At 32.8% G+C, this 22,789-nt stretch overlaps 3 protein-coding genes across 5 annotated transcripts; 2 read left to right on the forward strand and 1 right to left on the reverse strand.

The window, feature by feature from the left end:
- The first annotated feature begins 806 nt into the window (after nt 1-806).
- On the forward strand, nt 807-12,276 carry LOC128161578 (uncharacterized). Of its 3 annotated transcripts, none has more exons than XM_052824892.1 (14): nt 807-1,734; nt 4,926-5,015; nt 5,568-5,675; nt 5,954-6,038; nt 6,557-6,618; nt 6,829-6,882; nt 7,085-7,171; nt 7,380-7,400; nt 9,072-9,151; nt 9,513-9,595; nt 9,901-10,095; nt 10,239-10,657; nt 11,634-11,680; nt 12,116-12,276. In XM_052824892.1, the coding sequence occupies exons 1-14, from the start codon at nt 1,621-1,623 to the stop codon at nt 12,183-12,185; spliced, it is 1,515 nt and encodes a 504-aa protein (XP_052680852.1). In that variant the 5' UTR covers nt 807-1,620; the 3' UTR covers nt 12,186-12,276. The 3 variants fall into 3 exon arrangements, with proteins under 3 accessions (XP_052680852.1, XP_052680851.1, XP_052680853.1); XM_052824891.1 differs by lacking the exon at nt 7,380-7,400 and adding an exon at nt 7,602-7,640 and having other exon boundaries at nt 808-1,734; XM_052824893.1 differs by lacking the exon at nt 7,380-7,400 and having other exon boundaries at nt 809-1,734.
- A 727-nt stretch (nt 12,277-13,003) lies between these two features.
- On the forward strand, nt 13,004-16,988 carry LOC128161701 (uncharacterized). The gene is made up of 3 exons (XM_052825067.1): nt 13,004-13,200; nt 15,955-16,044; nt 16,729-16,988. The coding sequence occupies exons 1-3, from the start codon at nt 13,084-13,086 to the stop codon at nt 16,906-16,908; spliced, it is 387 nt and encodes a 128-aa protein (XP_052681027.1). The 5' UTR covers nt 13,004-13,083; the 3' UTR covers nt 16,909-16,988.
- A 66-nt stretch (nt 16,989-17,054) lies between these two features.
- On the reverse strand, nt 17,055-20,622 carry LOC128161700 (stress response protein NhaX-like). The gene is made up of 4 exons (XM_052825066.1): nt 20,462-20,622; nt 19,169-19,264; nt 18,275-18,381; nt 17,055-17,619 (listed from the first exon to the last, which is right to left on the reverse strand). Exons 1-4 carry the CDS (start codon nt 20,541-20,543, stop codon nt 17,380-17,382), a joined length of 525 nt encoding a protein of 174 aa, XP_052681026.1. The 5' UTR covers nt 20,544-20,622; the 3' UTR covers nt 17,055-17,379.
- Nucleotides 20,623-22,789: the final 2,167 nt, after the last annotated feature.

Genomic DNA, 22,789 nt, shown 5'->3' on the forward strand with positions numbered 1-22,789 from the left:
ATATGTGTGCAATAGTCATGTAAAACGAGATTTAATCGGCTTATAATTGCAAACTCGATTTGACCTTTCAATTTTTCGATTACCAAGTGCATTATGAATGTCTAGACCGAAACAGATTTTCATTTCCTACAAAGATATATATCTTTTAAAATGTCTAATTTGAAATACCGGTATATCGAGCAAGGAAACTGGATAAAATCAAATAACTGACCTTTTATATCATTGGTGCTAAGTCGAATGTAAAATTTTGAAACATAATTTAAAAAGAAATAATTATATGTCATTTAGAGGACAATTCCATTCAAAAATTGATTTCATAATGTAGCCACTTATATATTATATATTTAGGGCAACGAGAATCACTTAATCGAAATCTATCAGCGATCGATTAGCGATGTTGGCGTTTAACTCAATAAGTTTTTAAATCAATCAATTATGAAGTCCATTTAGGTCCCACCAAATCCCCACTTTTACGAGGATGCTTAAATACACACAACTTTTGAACTTCCGAAGTGAATTGAATGGAGTGTTTGCATTTCGTACCCTTTTATCGTATATTTCAGCGTGTTAGCACTCTGATTAAATGAAATTGAATATATCGCGATCATGAAAGCGAATGTAAACTCAAGTTGGGGGAAAACTTACTTAAAATACTCCCCAGGTCCTGGTACAAAGAAAAATAAAATATTTGTTTGTGTTTGGCTATATATGCACATAGAGAGTTTATCAAACAATTCATCTTTGGTTCTATGTAAAGTGAAAAGAAAAAAAAAACCCTCTCTGGAAAAAAAAATCCAGCCAATGCCAATTTGACGAAGTAGATTGAATTTTGAAGTGAATTTTTAAAATCTGAAATTGAAAAACCTGTTTTTTGATTTTTCACCAGTGACATTATTGCGAGCCATAAATTCACCCGAGGCTTTGATCGTTATTGGTCGTTTGATTTTCGTTGGAAACAATTTTACTAGATACAAGCCTTTGCCGTGGCAAACCACATGCACGTTAAAGGCCTTTAATCGCCTTGTATAAACTTTCGCGAGCGCATTAGTTAAAACCAATTTTATATGTTTAAATTCCTCTGTTCTAACGCGGGACCCAAACTGTGATTGAAAATTATTCAATGGATCGCCGAGTGGTGTAACAGTTTCGAATATTTTCATTGTCCTGTTGTTAAAACTCTCGATCCTTTTTCTTTTCAATTTGCGGGTGAAATCTGGCGAAAAAATGTGAATTTCGTTGGACTGTCCCTCAATAATCGCGACCAAGGAGCTTCGCCCGTGATTAAACGATTAAATACAGGGATTATCACAAAGTCAGGAGTGGGGATTTTAAACACAGATGACAACAGTATTCATGTTTATACCAAGATAGTGAACGAGATTTGGTGGAATTATGACCAAAAATTAATTATTTGAGGGGGAATAAATTCGCTGGCGCATTACAGAGGAACGGCAGTTGTTTGTTTCAAAACGGTCAACAATTTTTTGGATGGAATTTAACAACATTCACAAGTTGGCCCTACAGAAACCCTGTCGGACGTTGAAACATCGGTGTAGATCGATTTTTAGGGGATAATTTTTTTTAATTTAATAAGTGGAATTGAACCCGCATCAGTGAACGATGGGTATGGATAAATTAAAGTGGAACTTCCACAGTCTAGACCAGCTTCACTATGCCGTAAACTCTACACTCCGATATGCCATGCAGAACGAGAGGTGTAAGCGATGGAGCAAGGTAGGATACAGAATTGTAATACATGTGTATTATGGACATAAATATGTAATACACATGTACATAGATATGTAATTTACTGGGCATAGACATGTAATATATTGAGCATTGATATGTAATACACCGTAATTACATGTAAATGTGTGATATATTGAACAAATATGTAATATTTTTAACGTACATGTACAGGTGCAGACATGTATATCATATGCAATATTTTGGACATAAAATTGTAATTATAATATATTGGGCATTTATATATTTTGGACATAAAATTGTAATTATAATATATTGGGCATTTATATGCAATATTTTGGACACAGATATGTAAAATATTGGACAAGGATGTGTTACATTTTCATTTTAAGATTTATCAAATTAAACCTGAGAAATTGATTTTCACTTCTTGAAGTGCAATTAAATTGAATCGCACCCTATAAATTAAATTATTATATAACTCTTTGTGCTACAGACCCCACCCCACCCGTCTACTCACACCCCCCCCCTAATATCTGCTATAAAGGTATTTGACTTCTAATGCTCAACACAGATTGGCTTAATCTTGGACATTAAAGAATTCCAATTTCATTCCTTTCCTTTTTTTATTACCGTCAGAAATGAAATGAAAATCAATTCTAATATTGTCAGCAAACTTTACCCAACAATCACTTCAAGTTTATTGATAAAAAAATCTTCAGACAGAAATCAGAAAGGTTAAGAATTCTTTATGATAAAAAAACCCAGATTGATAACAGAAATCCAAATCATGGCAAGCAATGTTGTGTACTTGAAGGTAGCTGCGAAGACAAAAATAATGCCCAATTTTTACAAAATAATATAATAATAGCAAGAAGTGTGTATATTACATGATCATGTAGAAAACTAATAATATTAATCAAACAGAAGTTTCTATTGCAGTTGCTTTAATTGGTTTAATATTAATTTATTAATATTCTCGTCAAGTTTTGAACTATACATGTAGAATATGCTCATCTTATTGCTGTCCTACGAATACCTCATTCTCCATTTTTTTTTAGAGAGCTTTAATACACGGTCGGCCAACATGTCAAAAGCAAGTTTAACATCTTGTTGACAATATTTGACAAGGTTTCATAAACTCAGGAAAACCCACGTTAGAGTGCATGATTTGTGTATTGTGTGTTTAATTACACACTGATTTCTCAACAAGTGCTTCTTTAAGCCAATTATACATAGAGACTTAGCTCATCTCTTCTTCCATTTCCAAACGTCTCGAAGGTGAAAGTAATATGTCAATATAGACGGGCGATCAACAAAAAAATCATTAGTTAAATATTGTGATCGAAATTGAAAGGCGTTTTCTTGTCAGACCTATTCCTTCAGAATATGATGCAAATAACAGTTTTCAATGTCATTTTTTAATGATGACATTGAGAGAGAGAGAGAGAGAGAGAGAGAATCTTCTTTGTCTCATGCACGGCTTTAGTTTTCACATTACTCAGAATGGTGCATGTACATGTATCTATGGGTAAAAAACGCAGAGAAAAATAAGCTTAATTGATTGGTTAATTCAGAGTTTATACTCTGTATCCATTTTCAGAAAAATCTAAGTTTACTGAAAATTGTCTGCCATAACAAATGTATTCCCCAGTCCAGACATTGTTTTCCATGCCCAAATATCGTTCTATTCCGAACCGATTGACTTTTAAAAAAAATTGATTCTTGGATATATCGCACAGCGAAATCCATGTACAGATAATCTCAAAGATTACACAAGAAAGTCCCGTTTAGGGGTCCATATTGCACAAAACCTTTCACTGTTAATTAATCAAAGTTAGCATTATGTCCTGTTGGGAATCAACAAGTACATAATGGACGTCATGCCTTGGTAGCCTCGTATCAAGTAAAATCTCTATAGCGTTCTTAGATAACGAAGCTAAACGGACCAATTTTAGCACATACACGATAAAGATGTCGACTTGCTGATTTAAAACGTCAATTCAGGAAACTTTAAATTAATGATCACGGAAAACCACAGCACTTTAGATTCGTGTCCAAAAGCACATTTTTCTGCCATAAAGAGTTAACCCTGAGAGAGAGAGAGAGAGAGAGAGAGAGAGAGAGAGAGAGAGAGAGAGAGAGAGAGAGAGAGAGATTTGTGATATATACATGTAGCCTAGCGATTGTAACATGAGTAACATGCTATAGTTGTTTAATAATCATCGGTATTAATTTAAAGTGAATCCTAACAGTAGAATGTTAACTAGCTGTTTTCTGAAAGGACAAATTCATTCTTGTCAAATATTCATATGACCAACTTGTGAACATCGCAATTTTTAAAGTGGTTTAGTTGCTGTTTAAACATCTTTTATAGTCAATGTATATGTGTTAAAAACCACACCCCAAAACAATTTACATTTATGTATACCACGTCAAAAAAGCATTCAATTTGACAAACGAAAGGGTTTTAAAATTCATTTTTGTAAATACATGTATACATGTACTCTTTGAGCTGGGAACCATCGTTGCCAGAATGAGATCATCCCACACACACTTGAAAAAACCCACAAATCATCTCTATGATATCTTATTTATATTTCGGACCAACTATTACCGAGAAATAACGTGTACATGAGGATGAGTGAATACATGTGACACTTGTCTTTACGTGTATAACATGATGACATCGTGACAATATAAGACGATTTGTGTATTTTCACCGTATCCCCACGTCCTTAACTTTATACTAGATTTTTAACTAATAGTATACTTATTCATGTATTCATATAAAATTGTATATATGTATATCTTTTCTGTATCTTGATACATATATTACATAAATGTATCACTTGTTTTACCAACAACTCCTTGATACAAATACTCAATGACATATGAACCATAATACATTATCAGTACATGTATATATGATGATGCATGCACATGTATTCACTATACGTATAATGGTATAACATGAACTCTGTATCATCAACAGGTGATTTGTATCACATGTATCATCAACAGCTGATAGAGACGTACAACTTGCTGCTGTAAATGATCCCCCCCTTCAAAAAAAGATCAACAAACTGAGACACACTGAGACGCATACTCATACAAACCACAACTAAATCATTTCTATGTACCATGATACGTGTACATGTATGTATTCACTATTATATTTATTTATTTATATAACATGGACTCTGTATCATCAACAGGTGATAGAGACGTACAACCTGCTGCTGTGGATGATTGACCTCAAGAACCTTCCCGACGACTACGAACCCCCGTCCATGTATAACATGCTGGTACAAACTCGTTTTTCTTATTCATTTGTAACTGGATCTTCATTAATCAAAAAGCTGTACACTTTCATGTGTACACATATACAAGACAAATATAAGTTTTCTTAAAAAAAAAAATACGGGCCACTTACATGCACATGTATATTTTGCATGTACAAGAAAATAAAATAAAATAAATTACATCTCCAGAATCTACAGCACTTAACAAAAAAAAAAGAATCATTTCTATATTTCGGAACATATTTATGAGATTGACTCTAACTTATTTAAAAAGGGAGATAATGTGAAAATCGATGAAACGAGAACAGAATTACATGTAAAAGTTCAGTAGTTATATCATTTGTAATATAGATTAGTTACACGTAACTTATAACATAGACTCTACATCGTTACTTTGGTAAAGAAAAAAAGAAACTTCAAATCAAATTTAATATTTATAACCGAACAAGTACTAAATGAAACGGATTTAGAGTAGGCCAACAACTTTAATTCATCTCCTTAGGCCTTAAATTGTAGAAAAGATTCAGAAGAATTACATTGAGTTATATTTTTTAGCTCTATGAGACGTATTACCACGTGGGAGTCGCATACCAGCACGTGGGTGACCATAGGAAAGCTTCCGAGGCGTATACGAACGCCATCAACACTGTGTCTATACCCAAGGTAATCCGAACAGCCTGGACCAGCCCCCCCCCCCCCCCCAAAAAAAAAATATACATAAACTATATAATTTTAAGTTATTGTTCTTGTTCGGCAAGAAAAACAGTTATATATTAAATTAAAAAATAACCACAATTTGTAGAATGTTTATCATAGACTTAAAGTTTATGATTCTTTAATACTCCTGTTTACACGTGTTTCTATAGGTAAATATACCTTTTGAAGTAGTTTGAAATTTAAGATAAACAAAAACACATGTTAATACACTCATACTTTTTCAGAATGGTTGTTTGGCTGGCTGCGTCATCAACTCCTGTCTGATGACGCCACTGTACGCCAGGAGGGCTTTTACTTATATACGACTAGGTAATGCAACTTATTCACACCACAATCAATATCTTACGTTTCATCTAAATTTCCTATACATATTGCATGATGGAAATCGTAAGTTATCAGTAATGATCATTATTTATCATATATAAATATCATATTGAAAGAAAGTATTTGAACATTGTGTAAGTTCAATTACATTGTTTTTTTAGTCAGGAACGTAGCATCGGAAAAAGGGGGGGGGGGGCAGGGGGCATGCCCCCTTTTTTCTCGCAGCTTAGAAATGTGTTTCTTCGGTGTTTCATGATGATTTTAATTTTTAAAATTTGCCAAGTTGAACTTAGTTTGCCAAGTTGTGTAAGCTGGTTTGTTTACATGAATATTGTAATACCTTACACACGTGACGAAACGTTTTATTTCAATTTTGTTTTTGTTAAACAAAATGATGACCTTCTTATTGACAAAGGGGTTGAAATGAAAAGAAATGTACAGGAATGTGTGTATTTTGTTTTGTTCTCAATGGAAATAGTTATTTGTATATCTTAATATTGTAGGTGAAATAAAAAGTGCCTTAAAAGATGCCGAAAAAGCAGTCGTTCTAGACAGCAAAAATCCGGTGGGTTCAATTCTTTTCAAATGTTCATGATGTTGCTGAATTTGCATGATAAACAATTCTATGCAATGTTTGATTGATGTTTAATTCATCTAACATGTATAGTGTATATATATATATATTTCATTCATGTTTAATTATTACATATATATAATATGATTCACTGTTATATTGATGGCACTTCCATAATATCAACAATTTGAAATATTTCAGGACGTTTATTGTATTCGCGCACTCACAAAGAGTTCTTCTGATAATGAAGGGGCGGTAAGTGTGTTTTGTGTATAAGATAATTTGAACATATGTAATGTGTGTCTACATAGTCATGTAACTGTCAAGCATTACTTTTTGAAGTCAAATATTTATAACTTAACTTAATTTACATATAAGATTGATTTATTTTCATTAATCACGATTATTAATTTATTGAAAAATATGTATGACAATGTTTTATTTTCTCGTTCAAAAGGCAATTAAGGATGTCGAGCTTGCACTGAAACTGAAGCAAGGGCACATGTGTTCATTGATGTTACGTTCGGCGCTAACCAAGCCCCTGGTAAGATCAGACTTGCGATCTTTATTAGATTAGATTAATCCATTAACTATTAATAATAGCGAAAGTGTAGAAAATATATATTTATACGTATACTAATTAGAATATTATAATTCTGTGAAAAAGTAAGTATCTATATTACTCCCTTTATCAAGGTATAGACAATAATGTTAATTAGTTTCTTAGTTACAGTAATTTCAATGTGTTTTAGAGCAAATCCTATAAGAAATCGGTAATTGTACCTATTCTTTCTTTAGTAACATGTATATTAGATACATGTATACACACCAATGGATTGAATGCACAATTTTGCATACATGTATATGTTTTATTTTGTTATAGGCACATGCAATATGAAATAGTATTATATCAATATACAAGCTTCTAACATTCTGTGACCATTGCTTTGTTTTCTTTTCAAATTGGATCAAAGGTCAATCAATTTTCGAGTTTGTTTGCGGTTGGCCTGAAGGTATATGGTGTAATACTAAAGGACTACGTTGTATGTTTTGTGTGTGCTGTGTAAAACTAATATCAGAAATATGTTGGGCTACGTTGTTTGTATATAAACACCAGAGTATGTTGTGAATCAAATCGCCCTTGCAATATACATGTACATACTTCATATGTTATATATTCAATCACTCTTATTTCAATATCATGAATATTTATCTAATTTTACTTTAATTATATAATTTTACTTTTAGTTACATGTACATCCCAAATTCTCAATTTTATTGCAAAATATATGTCAAAGATAACATTGTAATTATGGATGAAATGTAAATCAACATTACGACGACGATGTACATGTACTTATTATAACTATTCTTCAATTAATAATACAGAGACCTTTACAGTCACGTTAATGTGTCATCGATTCCTAAAATGTTTTTATCAACATTGCTAAAGATATCAATTCTAAAATTCAAACAGAATGCGCATGCTTATCATTGTCAAATGTTGTATTAACTTCCTGTTCAGCGCCATCTATACTCTAATAATAAATCCACGTCCAACTCATTTCATTACACTAATAAAGATAACTGAATACTGTGGTTTCATTAATTTTCGTGGGGATCAATTTTCGTGGACTTTCTGAAAACCACAGTTTCAAGGATACGTAATTTCGTGACCAATGATCCTATCAATACAACATGTTAGTTGAAATTGAACTTCAATGAACATTAATTTTCGTGGATCAACTTAACAACGAAATCCACGAAAATAGGTATTCAACGAATATTGATGAAACCACAGTATAAGCACTTACATATATATTCAATAGTGTTCTGCATTTTAAAGTGCATCTTTGAAGAAAAAAAAAGATTCTAGAGAGCAGATCAAATTGTTTCAAGCTCAAGACTTGACATAAAGAAGAGCTTGGTAGATTTACTAGTATTCAGTTAGGGAAGAAAGGAACATGTAGTGTAAAAAGGAGCTTCAGTTAATATGATTTTTTCTTAGGTTAGAAGTTCGCTAAATGTATTCATGTGTTTCATTCAATATCTTGCATTGCTATTCATACCGGACATTAAAAATGTAAATTAATTGCTTTCTGTTGATTTATTGGAAAATTGTTTGATCAATAAATTTTACAAATTGTTAACATTTAAGTAAAATACACTGAACATGATAAATGATTTTGATTTTTTTAATCACTCGGTAACATATTCTGTAGGATTCTAACAGGAAATGTACAAACCAAACAGGTTTTAATTTAATTCTATTCGAATGTTAATAAGCTATTATACAGAGAAAAGAATTTTTAAAAAAAATCTACAATGGATTACTAAGCGACAAGTTTAGGATTTTGTTTTTCTCATTTTGTATTCAACTTGATACACTTGTACATGTGACCTTGAAATCGTATTCAAACATGGCAACATTTTTTTTTATGCAGGCAGATTCGAATGCTGAGACAGAGAGCTGCGCAACGGTTACTAACTTCCGTCATCCACGCATAATGGAATTCTATGATAAGTATGCAGTTTAAACAACAATTTTGTCGCCAAAAAAAAGTTTACGATTACACTAACTCTAACTTAATGTTGTTTTTGTTTTATAAATACATGAAAGCAAGACCAGCTTTAAAATGGTACATCTACATGTACATAATGGTACATTATATACAGTAAAAAAACGCCTATAAGGAACATGCTTTTAATGATTTAACGCGTATAGTGTTTTTAATTCTCCCCAGGGTTTTTAAACATATTGCGATATTAACAGATAAATTGAATGAGGTTTTTAACGAACTAAAATTGCCCGTCCCTTCGTTATATGCTTGTTTTACTATATAAGATTAATGATTATTAATAAAGCATTACTTTTAATCTTTTAGATATTTGTTCACCCTATGTGTACCCCACACGATAGTTCAGATAAATCTGACACCAGACAAACCCAACAAAAAACAACAAACAGGTAAAGTCAGTTATTTTTATTATGAGAGTTTCTGGTAAAGAGCGTTTTACCCTAACTTTTAATTCAAATGCAATTCACTGGCAAATCGCATTTTTTCGAGATAATGAAATATTGTATTATTACATTGCATTAAATGTCATGCGCGGATCCTTTTTTCCAGTTTTTGCTATGTAAAGAAAATAAATTTGAAATTTCCCGGGGGAGGGGATCTTCTCCTCCCCCTAGATCTGCGCATGAAAGTTGTTTCATTCTGAACTTTCAAATTTAAACCTAGCTCTATTCAAACATTTTATCTACAAACTTAGAGGCACAAAAGGAAGGAACACACGGCAATCTGAAACAGAGGCCTGCTTCTGCCCCGGACAGTATCTCGGTGGAACCGTTCAAGTGTGGAACCTCCTGTAAAGAATTTGATAAGATGGTTACAAGAAGGCGAAAGGATTATGGAGAGGCAATCCGGAAACATATAAGTCGACCAAAGACCGCAACGTCATTTTTCGGTTAGTATTAAAAAGTATACATACATGTAGGAATCTTATCCCACTTCTCTGCGACTTATGGATACTGAAGCCGAGTTCTTACTGAGTTTTAAGTAAATAAATGTAACTTAAATGTTGATATTAAGAAAAATCTTATTTTTAAGAACAATTACAACGTGAAAGGAGAAAGCAAGCAGACGTGCAGGAAATGGAAAGGCGACGGGCTGTTTCTGCAGGCGTGAAACGTCTTAATGAAATGGCACTAGTTTCCGGAACTGCGCACGCAGATTCACACGCAAAATTAAACAATCGAATACAATCGGCACCAGTAATACGTCATATGAAAACAACATCCACAACGATACAAATTTTAGACAACTCTAAACCTCCAAGGCCGGTCAAACCTCAAAGGGAAAGTGAAAATAAAGAGAACATTGGGAGTTCCTCAAATGTCAGTAGTGCAAAAGATTCCGAGTTACGCAGAAACAAGTCGGTGTCAATGAAAGAAAAAGACGAGAGGTCTCCAAGAATTCCCTCATCAACTAGATTTACCTTTCCAACACCTGTTAATTACTCTACACCGGTAAGTCATTGGTTGCCATTTTAAGTACATAATTTTCAAAACACACTTTTAACTAATAAAAAAAAATAGTCTATGTATTTACATCTATATCACCCCTGCGAATGTTATTGTCATTTAAATTTTAAATCACGTGGTTTTATTTGACCCTTTCAGTTTCGCAGTAAAAATCGTGCCTCGTGTTTATAGTCTATTTTAGAGAATCTAGGTACTTGTAGTCAAATATAAATTCTAGAGGTTTATTAATTTTAAACTTTATCTTCAATAATTGGTGGGTAAAATGTGTCCTAGAAATAAATGTGACAATGCAAAAATAGTTTTTTTTCTGCTGTTGCTACAACTAACATGCGTAGTAGACATCCCCCGGCCCCTAAGAATTAGTTTTCGATCCGCGCCTGACCTAGTAATAACACTAATAAAATAGTGAAACAGACTGTACTATTTTATGCAGAATGTTCATTGAAAATGGCTCGATATACTAAGTTTTTATGCAAAACATTCACCCATTATTTTTTTTAAAAACATGGTATTGCACTCCACAAGCATCAAACACGGCTATGATTTTATTAAGCAACCAAACGTTTATATTATCAACCACTCTACATGTGGTTGAACACGAACGATAACTCTGTTTCGAGTATCATCGTTTAATTTAAAAAACCGCTAGATGGTAATATAAGACATACATCTTAAAAGATGTTGATGTTTTAACATAAATCAAGGTAGAATATGATATGAAAATCGACCAGTACTTACGTATTTTGAGAATATTATCCGAACACTCATACTTCCGCTCGAAATTTCACAGGAACTGAACAAATCTCGGTGAAGTCTTGTGAACTTTCATTCGAGCACCTCTGGACTTATTACATACTTAGCAACGATAAAGAAAACATTCCGAACACATTCGCAGGGGTGTATATTGAATTTGATTTTAATCAGAACGAATATTTGTGAATACAATGTCAATTCACCTTAGGTCTTTCAACCACTGAACATCAAAGATGCACCTCGAATGTACTACAAGTAAGTCAGTCTGTTAGAGCTTAGACAATATGCCATTTACTCATTTCTAATCAAAATAAGAAACCATTCGAAGGCAAAACGTGTCAGAAATAAACCGTTTGCAAAAGAACTTGGTAATGTATAATTGAGAGTAATTATTTTTTTTTTAATCAATTATGGTTGAAATAAAAGGAGGAAAATCTCACATTGTGATTTTTGTAAGCATTAGCTACAGAAAAAAATGCTTATAGCGAACAGGCTTAAAATGGAGTCTTTTTCATTCCCTCTCATCTTATGGCGTATCATATTAACTTTTCGGATATAACGAAATTTCAGTTATAACGAATCAAAAATCGAACGTCCCAGGTCATTCGCTTTAAGCGTGTTAAACTGTACGCTTACCTACATGTATTTTCATTATAGAATTCCGACTTACCATCTATTATTATTTTCCAGACCATGGAAGGGCGACAAACTCCCGGTCGCCGAGGTCAATCGACATGTACTCGCGCCATGTTGGAAGTAAAGCGTGCCACGTTATAGTGTCATGTGTATTACGTATTTTGTTAATTTATTTCTAATTATATGAAGTTGCAAATAAATACACCTAGCTCAGAAACAAAAGAATTTTGTCATTTATGTGCATCCCTCCCTCTCTCTCTCTCTCTCTCTCTCTCTCTCTCATTTTAATATTATAAGCATAACAAAGGTGAGATTGCATATTCTCAAAAATTGACTTATCAAGGATTATTTGACGTAGCTGAAACAGGTGGTTCAAGTAATGGGTAATGGACGTCACAACACGTGTAATTGAACCGCCACCCATTGATTTTTTTTTTATCATATTTTCTTCTCTTTTATTGAAGGGGGGGGGGGGGGGGGGGTGATCATTCCTTACAATACGGTATCAATTTTCTTAAACTGAAAGACTTAGTGTGATTTGCGTATAGAGGCTTATATGCGTATATTCACTTAAAGAACAAAAATTAACAAATTTAATAATATTTTACAGAGCATAATTGCACTTATTCGAGGTCAATTTATGGCCGCCTGCATAAGATAATAATTTATATCATACAGACGTAAAGATAAATAACATGTAGAAAGAAACAAACCAGTTCAATCCGGGTTTAAAAAGGAATACCTTTTTTTTTTGGCTGACAATAACGCCGACTTACAAGTATCAATTTTGTTTCCCCAACAAAAAGAAAATTGAGAAGGGTTATTGATTGTACGTGAGGGCGGTTATTCATCGCTGTCATCAAAAGGCTCTATCGGGAACACAGCGGGGGGTGGATCTTTACACAGTCTATTCCCCTCCTCTCCGCAACAAGTGGTTCACGGCATATACCTTTATCAAAACGAGAAGTCTCATCATATGCACAATACTACCTGACCGTACATCGTCTCCAATACTGTTAAATATGCTGAGCATGAACACAGTCGCCATGACGTCATCTGTGTTAATTATCCTCCTGGGATTATCCTGTCAAATGGTGGATGCATCTTTGGAGAGCGAGATGAAGAAAATTCTGCCTATGGTTAGTAAACAGCGAAGTTGATCAAGTTGAAAAAATTCAATCATAAGACTGTGATTATATCACAATTACACTTGCCATGCCCTATAATAAGACGATATGCTTCATTCATATTCGCATTAATTGCATAAAACTATCTGTATGACATGCACTTTCATTTGAGTTCAACTTTAAATGAATTTGCAGGGTCATTTTTTTTATTTTTATCGCGAAATGGGTGTTTTTATCGCGAATGAAAAAAACAGTATAAACATACAGAATGTTTGATATAAGTTTAGAATTGTGTTTTTATCGCGAATGAAAAGAAAAACCCCAGTATATACATATAGAAGGTTTGTCATGTGTTCATATTTACCTGTTGGTATATACTTTCAATAAAGGCCTTTTTTACTTTCACATCACATATATAATACCGTAAACAAAAGGTCCGATTAGAGCCAGGCACATGAAATAAGAAACGATTCATTGCTAAATAAATGTTTTTGCACATGTATTACTATAATTTTGTACTTGACGGTCTTCTTTTAGACAAGCTAACTTGTGAAATATGTCTAACATCCCAACTTTGTAAGTATATATTTCAAGTAATTTGACTTTTCGTCTTAAGTTTCGACAGTTTTAAAGCATTTTAAAAAGATTTTTTCACTAGATACAAATGTTAAAGCGTTTTTGAAGAAAATGAAACCTTAAAACAGGGACGTCTAAAAAGTATAATTGAAAGAAATTAGTTATGATTTGCATGTATAGTTTCCCTTTTTGTTCTCTGTATTAACAACATGAGCATGAACGAAATAAAAAAAAAACCCACAATATTTACAAAGTTTGCATGTTTTATAAACCATACAAGTAAATGGTTATGGGCTTGGGTTATACATGTGAACATACACCATTTTAATAATAAATTATTTTGATGTTCACTCCTGTCTTCGGTCATAAACCAAAAAACAAAACCAAATCATAAAGAAAAAGATATCAGAAAAGGCCAAAAAAGTACAATAAAATAAGAAAAAGCAAAAAATAAAAACAAAATACACTAGTGATAATATTTATCTTGTAAATGTATGATACTTTCCCAATTTTAGAAAAACAACATTTGCACATTCTATATCATTTTCCTTTTTTTTTAACCTTATATATAGTATGTAGCAAACCGTTAAGAAAATGACGAGAGAATATGCACTGTTGTTATGTACATGTAATCATGTTTTGATGATACAACTCGTTAAAACTTTACAATCATCGTTCATTCATTCTATTTCATAAAAAGTTTAAAATACCTTGTATACCTATTAATGGATTTTATGTTTAACAATAATAAAGGAATTCTTAATGAAAAATAACGCACTCATCCGTCTTCTATTTCATACAAATTGAAAAGGAATTAATATCAGATAAAGTAAAAAAAAAAGTTTAGCTGTCAAAAGTTTTTCCTTGAAATCTCAATGACGCCGTATCGATTGATTCATCCTTTAGCACTTGAATGTGATATGAAGAAATAACATCCTTAAATGGCGTTTGTCAAAGGCAATTGCCGACTATTAATTTTATTATCTTCCAACACAATTGGTTTTGACAAAGTCAATATACCATATACATATCAACCAAGGACAGCTGTGCAATGCCGTTTTAATATAAATATCTAAGTGTGGACGTAAAGAAATTAATTAATCACCATTGAATTAGAGTTGTCAATATCCAACAGAAAAAATTGATGTATGTCCAGAAGTACCTTGTTTATACTCCATTGTTTTGGATTAGCTATATTTATACATATGTTGCCGAGATTGAACGGTTTTGACTTCAGATAAATAAAGACAATCATTTTTCGTAGCTACGGCGTTATTTGGTAAATAAAAGTTATATAAGTTACGTAGGTGTCTCTTGATGAATTATGCAATGGTCTGGATTCTTGGCTTTAGATGAGTTAAATTCACAATCCGTGAATATATATTGATGAACAGTCTTACTAATGCCATAGTTTATTGTCTTTTTGAATATTTTTTAATATTACACCATCGATAGGTACGGTAAAAAAAGTTTTAAATATTTTAAATTTCCTTCCTTTCAATTCAATTTTTACCCCCCAGGCCCTCTGATGCTACGTGCCTGCATGGAGATTCATTGTTTCAAGAAGTGACGGGTTATTATATATCAGTTTTGATAATTAAAAGGGAGGTAACGCAAAACAGAATCACTATTAACTTACTGGACGAATATATAACGTCGGTTAACTAATTTTAAAAATCATTACTGTAAATCATAAATCTTTTTTAAAAAGGAAAAATCTAAACCTTATTTTGATTCTCGCTAATACGAGGCGATAAAGTTCCAGTACAGGGACGAAATGAACTGTTCCTTAAAGCAGCGACTTCGATGGCAAGGGAATTAGTTGTATCTTCAGAGGCAACCGTGAAAATCGGATAGTGATCCGATAAGAATTTCTAGCGCTTGCATTGCATTGTTCAACAGTAAATAGTTGAACCTGTTCTGTCTTCAAATATAGGAGTCGGCAAAACTTAGCAAAACCCAAAAATGTTCTGTGAATAATCACTGTTAAATATCAAATAAAAAAAAAAAATAGCCAACTATAAGTAGCAATATCCAGCCTAAGGAAAACTCAAGACGTGCAAATGAACGAAAATCAACAAAACGCGAATTTTTATGATATAAGCAAGTACACAGTAGATAAGGCCATGCAATTTATATCGCCAAGATATGTTCTTCAAGTATCTTCATGCCCTTTGCATTTGTTTTCAGTGTACAGTTATAGACCGGTACATGGAGAACACACGCTGTTTCGACCCAGAAAACATGGAGGCCAATGAAGACAGGACGATGTTTGAAGAAGTGAGTACAATTAGACCTAATTTTCAAAATCTTCCAACGAACAAATATTCTATCGAACTCTCTTCCGCTTTTACCGTGTTATTTAATTGGTTTAACTATTCAATTTATATATCTTTTGACGTCGCAAAATGGCAAACATTTAATTATGTAATTCTGTTCTGTAAAAAATAGTTCATCGAACGCTTCTTAAATTTACATTTACTCAATAAATATAAATCAAATTAATATAATATAATATAAATCAATATAAATCAAATTCATAATTGTTAAAACCATTTAAACATTGTCAAACAGCAATGTTACGTAGGCCTTCCTATTTCATTGCCACACAGCCATGGCTTTTCTAAATCAAAAGATTTCTGCTGCTTTTGAGTTTAGACTGTATATATTTCACTCAAAACCAGCGTCATTTTAACTTGTTTTGTTGCAAAAAAGATGCTTACTCCAAGGTCTTGTTAAAATGCTTCTAATTTAGATGCATTCGTTTTTAATTGATTAGATTTTATGATACCAGATTGGTTTTTGTATAATACTGGTGTGACATCTCAAGTTAAAATTAATAGGAATGAATTGCACAGTTACGCAAATGCGTGTATGCCATAACCGGAGATTTTTATTTATCTATATACATGTATACGTCCTTTACATGAATGTAAAATATATTACATGTAACATTTTATATAGGAGTGTATATGCCCCGTCTATCGATCCTGCTTCGTGAAAATCATCGACCAAATCTCAGATGGCAACAGCATTGTTGACTTTGCGACGGCCGAGAAACGTTACATCTGCAAATCACAGAAGACCTTGGATGTAGAGCAGAAGAAAAAGAACGAAGCTTCCAACCACGCAGCTTCCGGTTAAATCAACAGTTCTCTGACTCTGCAAGTGCTGCAACCACATCGTTGTTAAAAATAATTGAGAAATAAATATTCGTTACCTTCTTTTGTCTATTTTTATAGCTAAAAGAGTATAAACTGAATATAAATGAAATTCTATTCGTTTTGTTTTTTATATTGTATTTTTATTGCATTTTAATCTCAAGAATAACAACTGATATGTAATAAAAAAACTAAAAAACTCATGATTCGAATTACTTGTGCACGATTATTGGAACACTTCATGAACACTAATAAAGAACAAACAAATTACCCTTAAGTTTTGTGTACAAATAGCAATGAACATTATAGAACACTATATGTATGCTGGGTATAAAACATCTGTATATAAACAACCTTCTCCTCTCACACGACAGTACATGATTACAACTTCTACAAAGCCCGAGTATTCAACAATATTAAACACTTTATGTGTTCTTCATTTGGCATCATGTTTTTAATGATGATGATCCTCATGGTGGTGATGCATATCATGAAGGTCTTTATGACGACACACGATTACAGGTACGTCAGAGTGGTGTAATACGTAATCACTGACACTTCCCAGAAATGTCCGTCTGAGTTTGCCTGTACCACGTGACCCAGTAATGATGACATCAGCGTTCACTTCCCGCGCGGCGTTAACTATGCCCTCGCCCGGTCGATTTGCATGGATGCTCTTCACAGAACCATTGATCTGAAATCAGGGATAGTTTAATTGATAATATGCTGAATCGGAGTTCAAATCAAGAATATTATTATATCTAAAACAATTAATATGTATAATAATGCAATGGCTCCAAAAAATGTAATAATTGTTAACTTCATTGAAGCTTATTACTTGTAGTTTGATAGTTTGACACGTCAAAGATTACAATGGAAGTTAACTTTGAAACGTGTGCAAAATCAACGAAAGCTATGCTAATGTAAACCAAATGGATTTGTCTTCTTAATCGAAAAACTCTTTAAGGATTTAGAATACATTTAATGCTTTCCGCGTGATATATAACTAATCAATACGTGTATGAAATTTTAGCCCCACCTACCATTATAATGCTCTTTCTTAGAAAAAATATAAAATTGGTTTATCATTTTAATAGAGAAAATACGTTTTTTTGTCATTCGTTGTTTAATTTAATGTCAGGTGCCCAACAGCGTAAATTTCTTACGTAAGATTGTTCGTAATATAACTGCATGTGCATTAATTTTGTTTATAAGAAATAAACAGGCTAGGTAAACAATTTACCTGCTGATTAATGGAACTTAGACAAAACCGCACATAAACAAAAATCTGTTATGCAACGCGATGACAACGTAGCTGATAGTTTGTTTGTATCAGATTATGAACCTACATTATGTTCTCGTAGCAGGTCTGCAAAGTGTTCGAGTTTCTCCTTGATGTGCATTGCTTCTGTTTGCATCAGATCATTAATAGTACTTGAGTCAAAGGAATACGGGGCTGAAAGTAGTAAAACAAAAAAGTAATTATATTAATGAATTCACTAGAATATTAGGATACTGAAAGAATACTATAGTCTGTCTCAAGTTATTGCTTCCATCACTTTTTGATGATTTTTAATAAAAATACACATACATGTGTAAGAAGTACAATTGAAATCGATGAAATGGAAAATATCCAACTTGAGATATCTACATTAACAAATTATCCCTTTTAACTCATAAAAGTTTACAGAAACGAAAACTTATTTCTTACGGATATTTATAATGGGAAATGTTTACATCTTTTCTCCATTCGGAAGTACTCGGGACACCTCGCGTAATTTTTCAACGTTATCATCCGGGCTTATTAATGGCTGATGCAATGCAAATTCCCGCAGACTTTCTATTTTGGTATGTTTATTGAAACCTGAAGCGGCAGAGGGGGCGTTTCAAAACAGATAATCTGGACATTTTTTATATTAGTGGATGAACGTGGTTTGAGCACAAAGGTATTTATTATTATAGAAATATCAAGCGAAAAGTGGTGGAAGCAAAAGCTCGGGACAGAGTATAGTAGATTACATTGGACTTCGTGTCTAATATTTTGATTTGAACGAAAGATGCAGAAAAAAATATGAATAATTTCGTTTGTTTTATTTTCAAGTTAACAAAGGTCGAAAGAGAGAGAGAGAGAGAGAGAGAGAGAGAGAGAGAGAGAGAGAGAGAGAGAGAGAGAGAGAGAGAGAGAGAGAGAGAGAGAGAGAGAGAGAGGATGCTGAAATGGAGGGTGTGGCCAGTTTACGTACTGTAATACCATTGAGTGGTCTGTAGAACAGTGTGGAACTCCACAGAGTGGATCATGACCACGTGATCTGTTGGAAGATGCATGGACTTGCAGTACCCTGAAAAGAAAAACAATGTATGTGGTGAATAATAAATCATGAGATTCATACTAAGGCGTTCATTTAAATGAGCCCAGATTTACCAAATAGCTTATGTTACTTGAAAAGTCGATGCATATATAACCTTTTTTTTTGTCTTTATAGAAGCATTTGTTTAAATATTTAAAGGATGATAGAATATTATGAAAATTAGTGTTAGTCAACAACTAAATTAGTAATAACCCTCAGAAGATGTAAACAGAGCAATGCTGTCATACAGAGTATTACGGATTATGTCTGAAAACAAAACGGAGGCAATAACATCAACAGCATTCCCAAATCGTCAACAAATGAAGGCCATGTCAGCGTTGTGACACGCTGACCATAAATTTTGACCATGTGTGCGTATGAGAGATGTGTTATCTTCCACTCATTTGATGTTACCTGATGTCCGCAAGCAGTGTTTGACTAGCGGCTTAAAGTAACTATCTAAAGATTATAAAGCCCAAATTTTTGCTCTGTTAATTATATATAAATGCACGTCCCCTCGTTCATTGAATATTCAGTACATGTATGAATTCAAAAATGTGTATTGATGGACATATGCGTTACATCTTTGACCCATTCAAGTCAGTTTCCTATTTGCAAGGTGCTTAATATTTTCCTGTTGATGCATGAATTATATCCCAGGACACATGAGGGTGCATAAACCTTAGTGAAGCTCCTTGACAGTGAAATTGAACCCCCCCCCCCCCAATCTTCGCTGGGTTAGGGTTTTTCGATCTTCTCCTCCAGCGTAACGACCTACTCCTCTAACTTTTTTTAAGTAGGAGAGGAGCAGATCAATAACTATCAGCGAACAAACAATGATGCCCCCCCCCCCCCCCCCCCCATTGAATCATATAATATTGATAGGGTAATATAAACATTCTTAATCTGGCAAGAGAAATAAGAGGCACCATTCATGCATGATTGTAGAATTTTGATACCGGGTTTTTTAAATCAACATGATAGTTGCGATTAATGTCTACGAGCATTACCACCAAATGAAAGACGCAATGGAGAAAGTATGCATAACTCAAATACCACAGAACATGATCAATATCAAATCTTCAACACCCAGATAATGCATCTGTAGGTCACCGGACGTTGATATCTTGTATAGATAAAATTGCCTTCACATATATATGCCCTACTACTTTCACACATAGTACTTACATTCAAAAGCGTATTTAGAATGCTCACTGCCGTCAATAGCTATCAGAACTGTCCTAGTTTTAGCAGGGGTGGCTTCCGACATCTTGCCTCTATCGAAATATGTTTCGTTGTGATACGCTTAGTTTCTGCTGACCTACTTTCAGTGTTTACAAATGCGAGTGACTGACCAGCGCCGTTTAAAGCCAATGACGCGTTTTATCTCGATGTTTACTTGGGCGCTGTACACTCATCACAGTCAGCAGGTGGCAATAATAAAAACAGCGTCAATGAATGTGCATGTTTACACACACGTCGTGCACTTCAGCGCAAAATCTGATATTTACAAAGACAATCATATTTATCATAAGATATACAACAGAGCATTTGTCAATATTTTTTATTTTTTTTTTAAATTATTTTTTGATGATAATGATTTTGGTATATGATATTTTGTGGTTAAATTGTAACCATTTACCACCTTATTAATATTGTATACGTATATTGCAATAAAACTATCGATATAAAGTAAAAGACGGAGCTATATGCATATGGCTTAAAAACAAAAGAAAAGACGAGCGAAAATTATTTATAATAAATTAAAAAATAATAAAAAACTGAGAGGTTTTAAGAAAAAGCTAGGAAGAATACAAACTTTGAAATAAATACCCAGAATTAACTTACCTTCGATCACTAAATTAATAAAAACAAATATTTAACTGGCATGAAATAATTGATTTATATGAAATTATAATATTATGCTGCATGGATTTGATGCTTTCTTTTTTACAGTCCAAAAAAAACATCATACAAGAATTCAATTCATATAATTCAACTGTTTCTTAAGATTGATTTATCGCTGAAAAGAGTAGGAATGAAAATGCATTATATATTGAATTGGAATTTCCAATAGGTATTAGCAATATGTGTAGTTACTTTGTGCACACGCAGTCTAATCCAAGATTGTGATGTTTTTAAAAATGTCTACATATGTTTGTTTACTAATTACTTATCAATATTTGTTAAACCTATGAATCGTACGGTTCTTGGTAATAAACATTACGACACAGTAATTAATCTGTTCATTGCTAACGGTGTACAGGAGTCCAATGGCAATTCTGTGAAATATCCATGTATTTTTTAATTGTTCCCGACCAAAGTCATCAAATCATATATAATATTTCAGTGAGAAATTTGAAAAAAAACCCACAAACTGCTTTTAATTTACAAGTACATGTATTTTTGATTTAATGTAGGAATAAAAGACATGTAAAATAAAAAAAAAAAAGGAAATATTAAAAAAAAAAAGCCACATCAGCGAAATATTCTTTCAGAATTTTCAGCATTTTTTAATCGGCCATATTTGTTTGATTACAAATCAATACAGTCTATTTATAAAATTAGCCTATTGATACACTTGTTACACGTCATGACATTGAATAGAAAACAACATTAATGTGCCCTGTAGCAACCTCTAATGATACAACGTCCGCTAATGATATAATGTTTCATTAGTGGTCAGGATGTTGACCACTAATGATATAATTTTATCATTAACGAACAACCTAACCGTCCGCTAATGATATAATTTCAGATTTGTATCATTAGCGGTCAAAAACCGTAACCTCTAATGATATGGAAAAAAACTGAGAAATAAGTACTACCTTGACCACTAATGATATACATTTGCACACATTTTCAATTGCATTAGTGGATGGATTTGAAACCTTTAATGATATAACATGATAAAAGAATATATATATATATATATATATATATATATATATATATATATATATATATATATATATATATATATATATATATATATATATATATATATATATATATATGGGTTTGTTAATTATAGATTAGAACAACAAGGAATATCAATTAAAGTTGGTTGAATTAAAACTACTTAAACAATAGGGATCATGTCGTTGTAACAAAGAATATTAGCCCAAGTTAAAAATTGGCCCGCGTTTCATTTTTCAACATTGATTATTGATTCGGGGAGGGGTTGGGTGGGGGTGGGGGGCTTTTTTAACGTTGAAAACTGAGACCAAAAGTCGTGAAATGTATACCCGGATTTCATTTTTCAACATTGATTATTGATTTGGGATATTGGGGGCGGGGGGGGGGGGGGGGGGAGGAGGGGCGGGGGCTTTTCTAACGTTAAAACTGCGACCAAACGTCATTTTTCAACAGCTCAAAAAAGTTTTGTTTTCTAATCTCTGATGACCTCACGTTGAAAATTGACCAACTACAGGTTTTTGAACTGTCTCTGAAATGGAACTTGCTCTACCTAATTATTTTGTATCTGATAAAAAATTTCAGCTCCATGTTTTAATT

This window comes from Crassostrea angulata, chromosome 8 (assembly GCF_025612915.1).
Source record: "Crassostrea angulata isolate pt1a10 chromosome 8, ASM2561291v2, whole genome shotgun sequence".
NCBI lineage: Eukaryota > Metazoa > Mollusca > Bivalvia > Ostreida > Ostreidae > Magallana > Magallana angulata.

Coding starts and splice junctions, on each gene's coding strand:
- LOC128161578 (XM_052824891.1), top strand. CDS start 1,621: ATGGGTATGGATAAATTAAAGTGGAACTTCCACAGTCTAGACCAGCTT. Junction 1,735..4,925: donor GGTGTAAGCGATGGAGCAAG/GTAGGATACAGA, acceptor TATCATCAACAG/GTGATAGAGACGTACAACCT. Junction 10,096..10,238: donor GACCGCAACGTCATTTTTCG/GTTAGTATTAAA, acceptor CTTATTTTTAAG/AACAATTACAACGTGAAAGG.
- LOC128161701 (XM_052825067.1), top strand. CDS start 13,084: ATGCTGAGCATGAACACAGTCGCCATGACGTCATCTGTGTTAATTATC. Junction 13,201..15,954: donor TGAAGAAAATTCTGCCTATG/GTTAGTAAACAG, acceptor ATTTGTTTTCAG/TGTACAGTTATAGACCGGTA. Junction 16,045..16,728: donor ACAGGACGATGTTTGAAGAA/GTGAGTACAATT, acceptor CATTTTATATAG/GAGTGTATATGCCCCGTCTA.
- LOC128161700 (XM_052825066.1), bottom strand. CDS start 20,543: ATGTCGGAAGCCACCCCTGCTAAAACTAGGACAGTTCTGATAGCTATT. Junction 19,265..20,461: donor TTCTAAATACGCTTTTGAAT/GTAAGTACTATG, acceptor TTTTCTTTTCAG/GGTACTGCAAGTCCATGCAT. Junction 18,382..19,168: donor GACCACTCAATGGTATTACA/GTACGTAAACTG, acceptor TACTACTTTCAG/CCCCGTATTCCTTTGACTCA.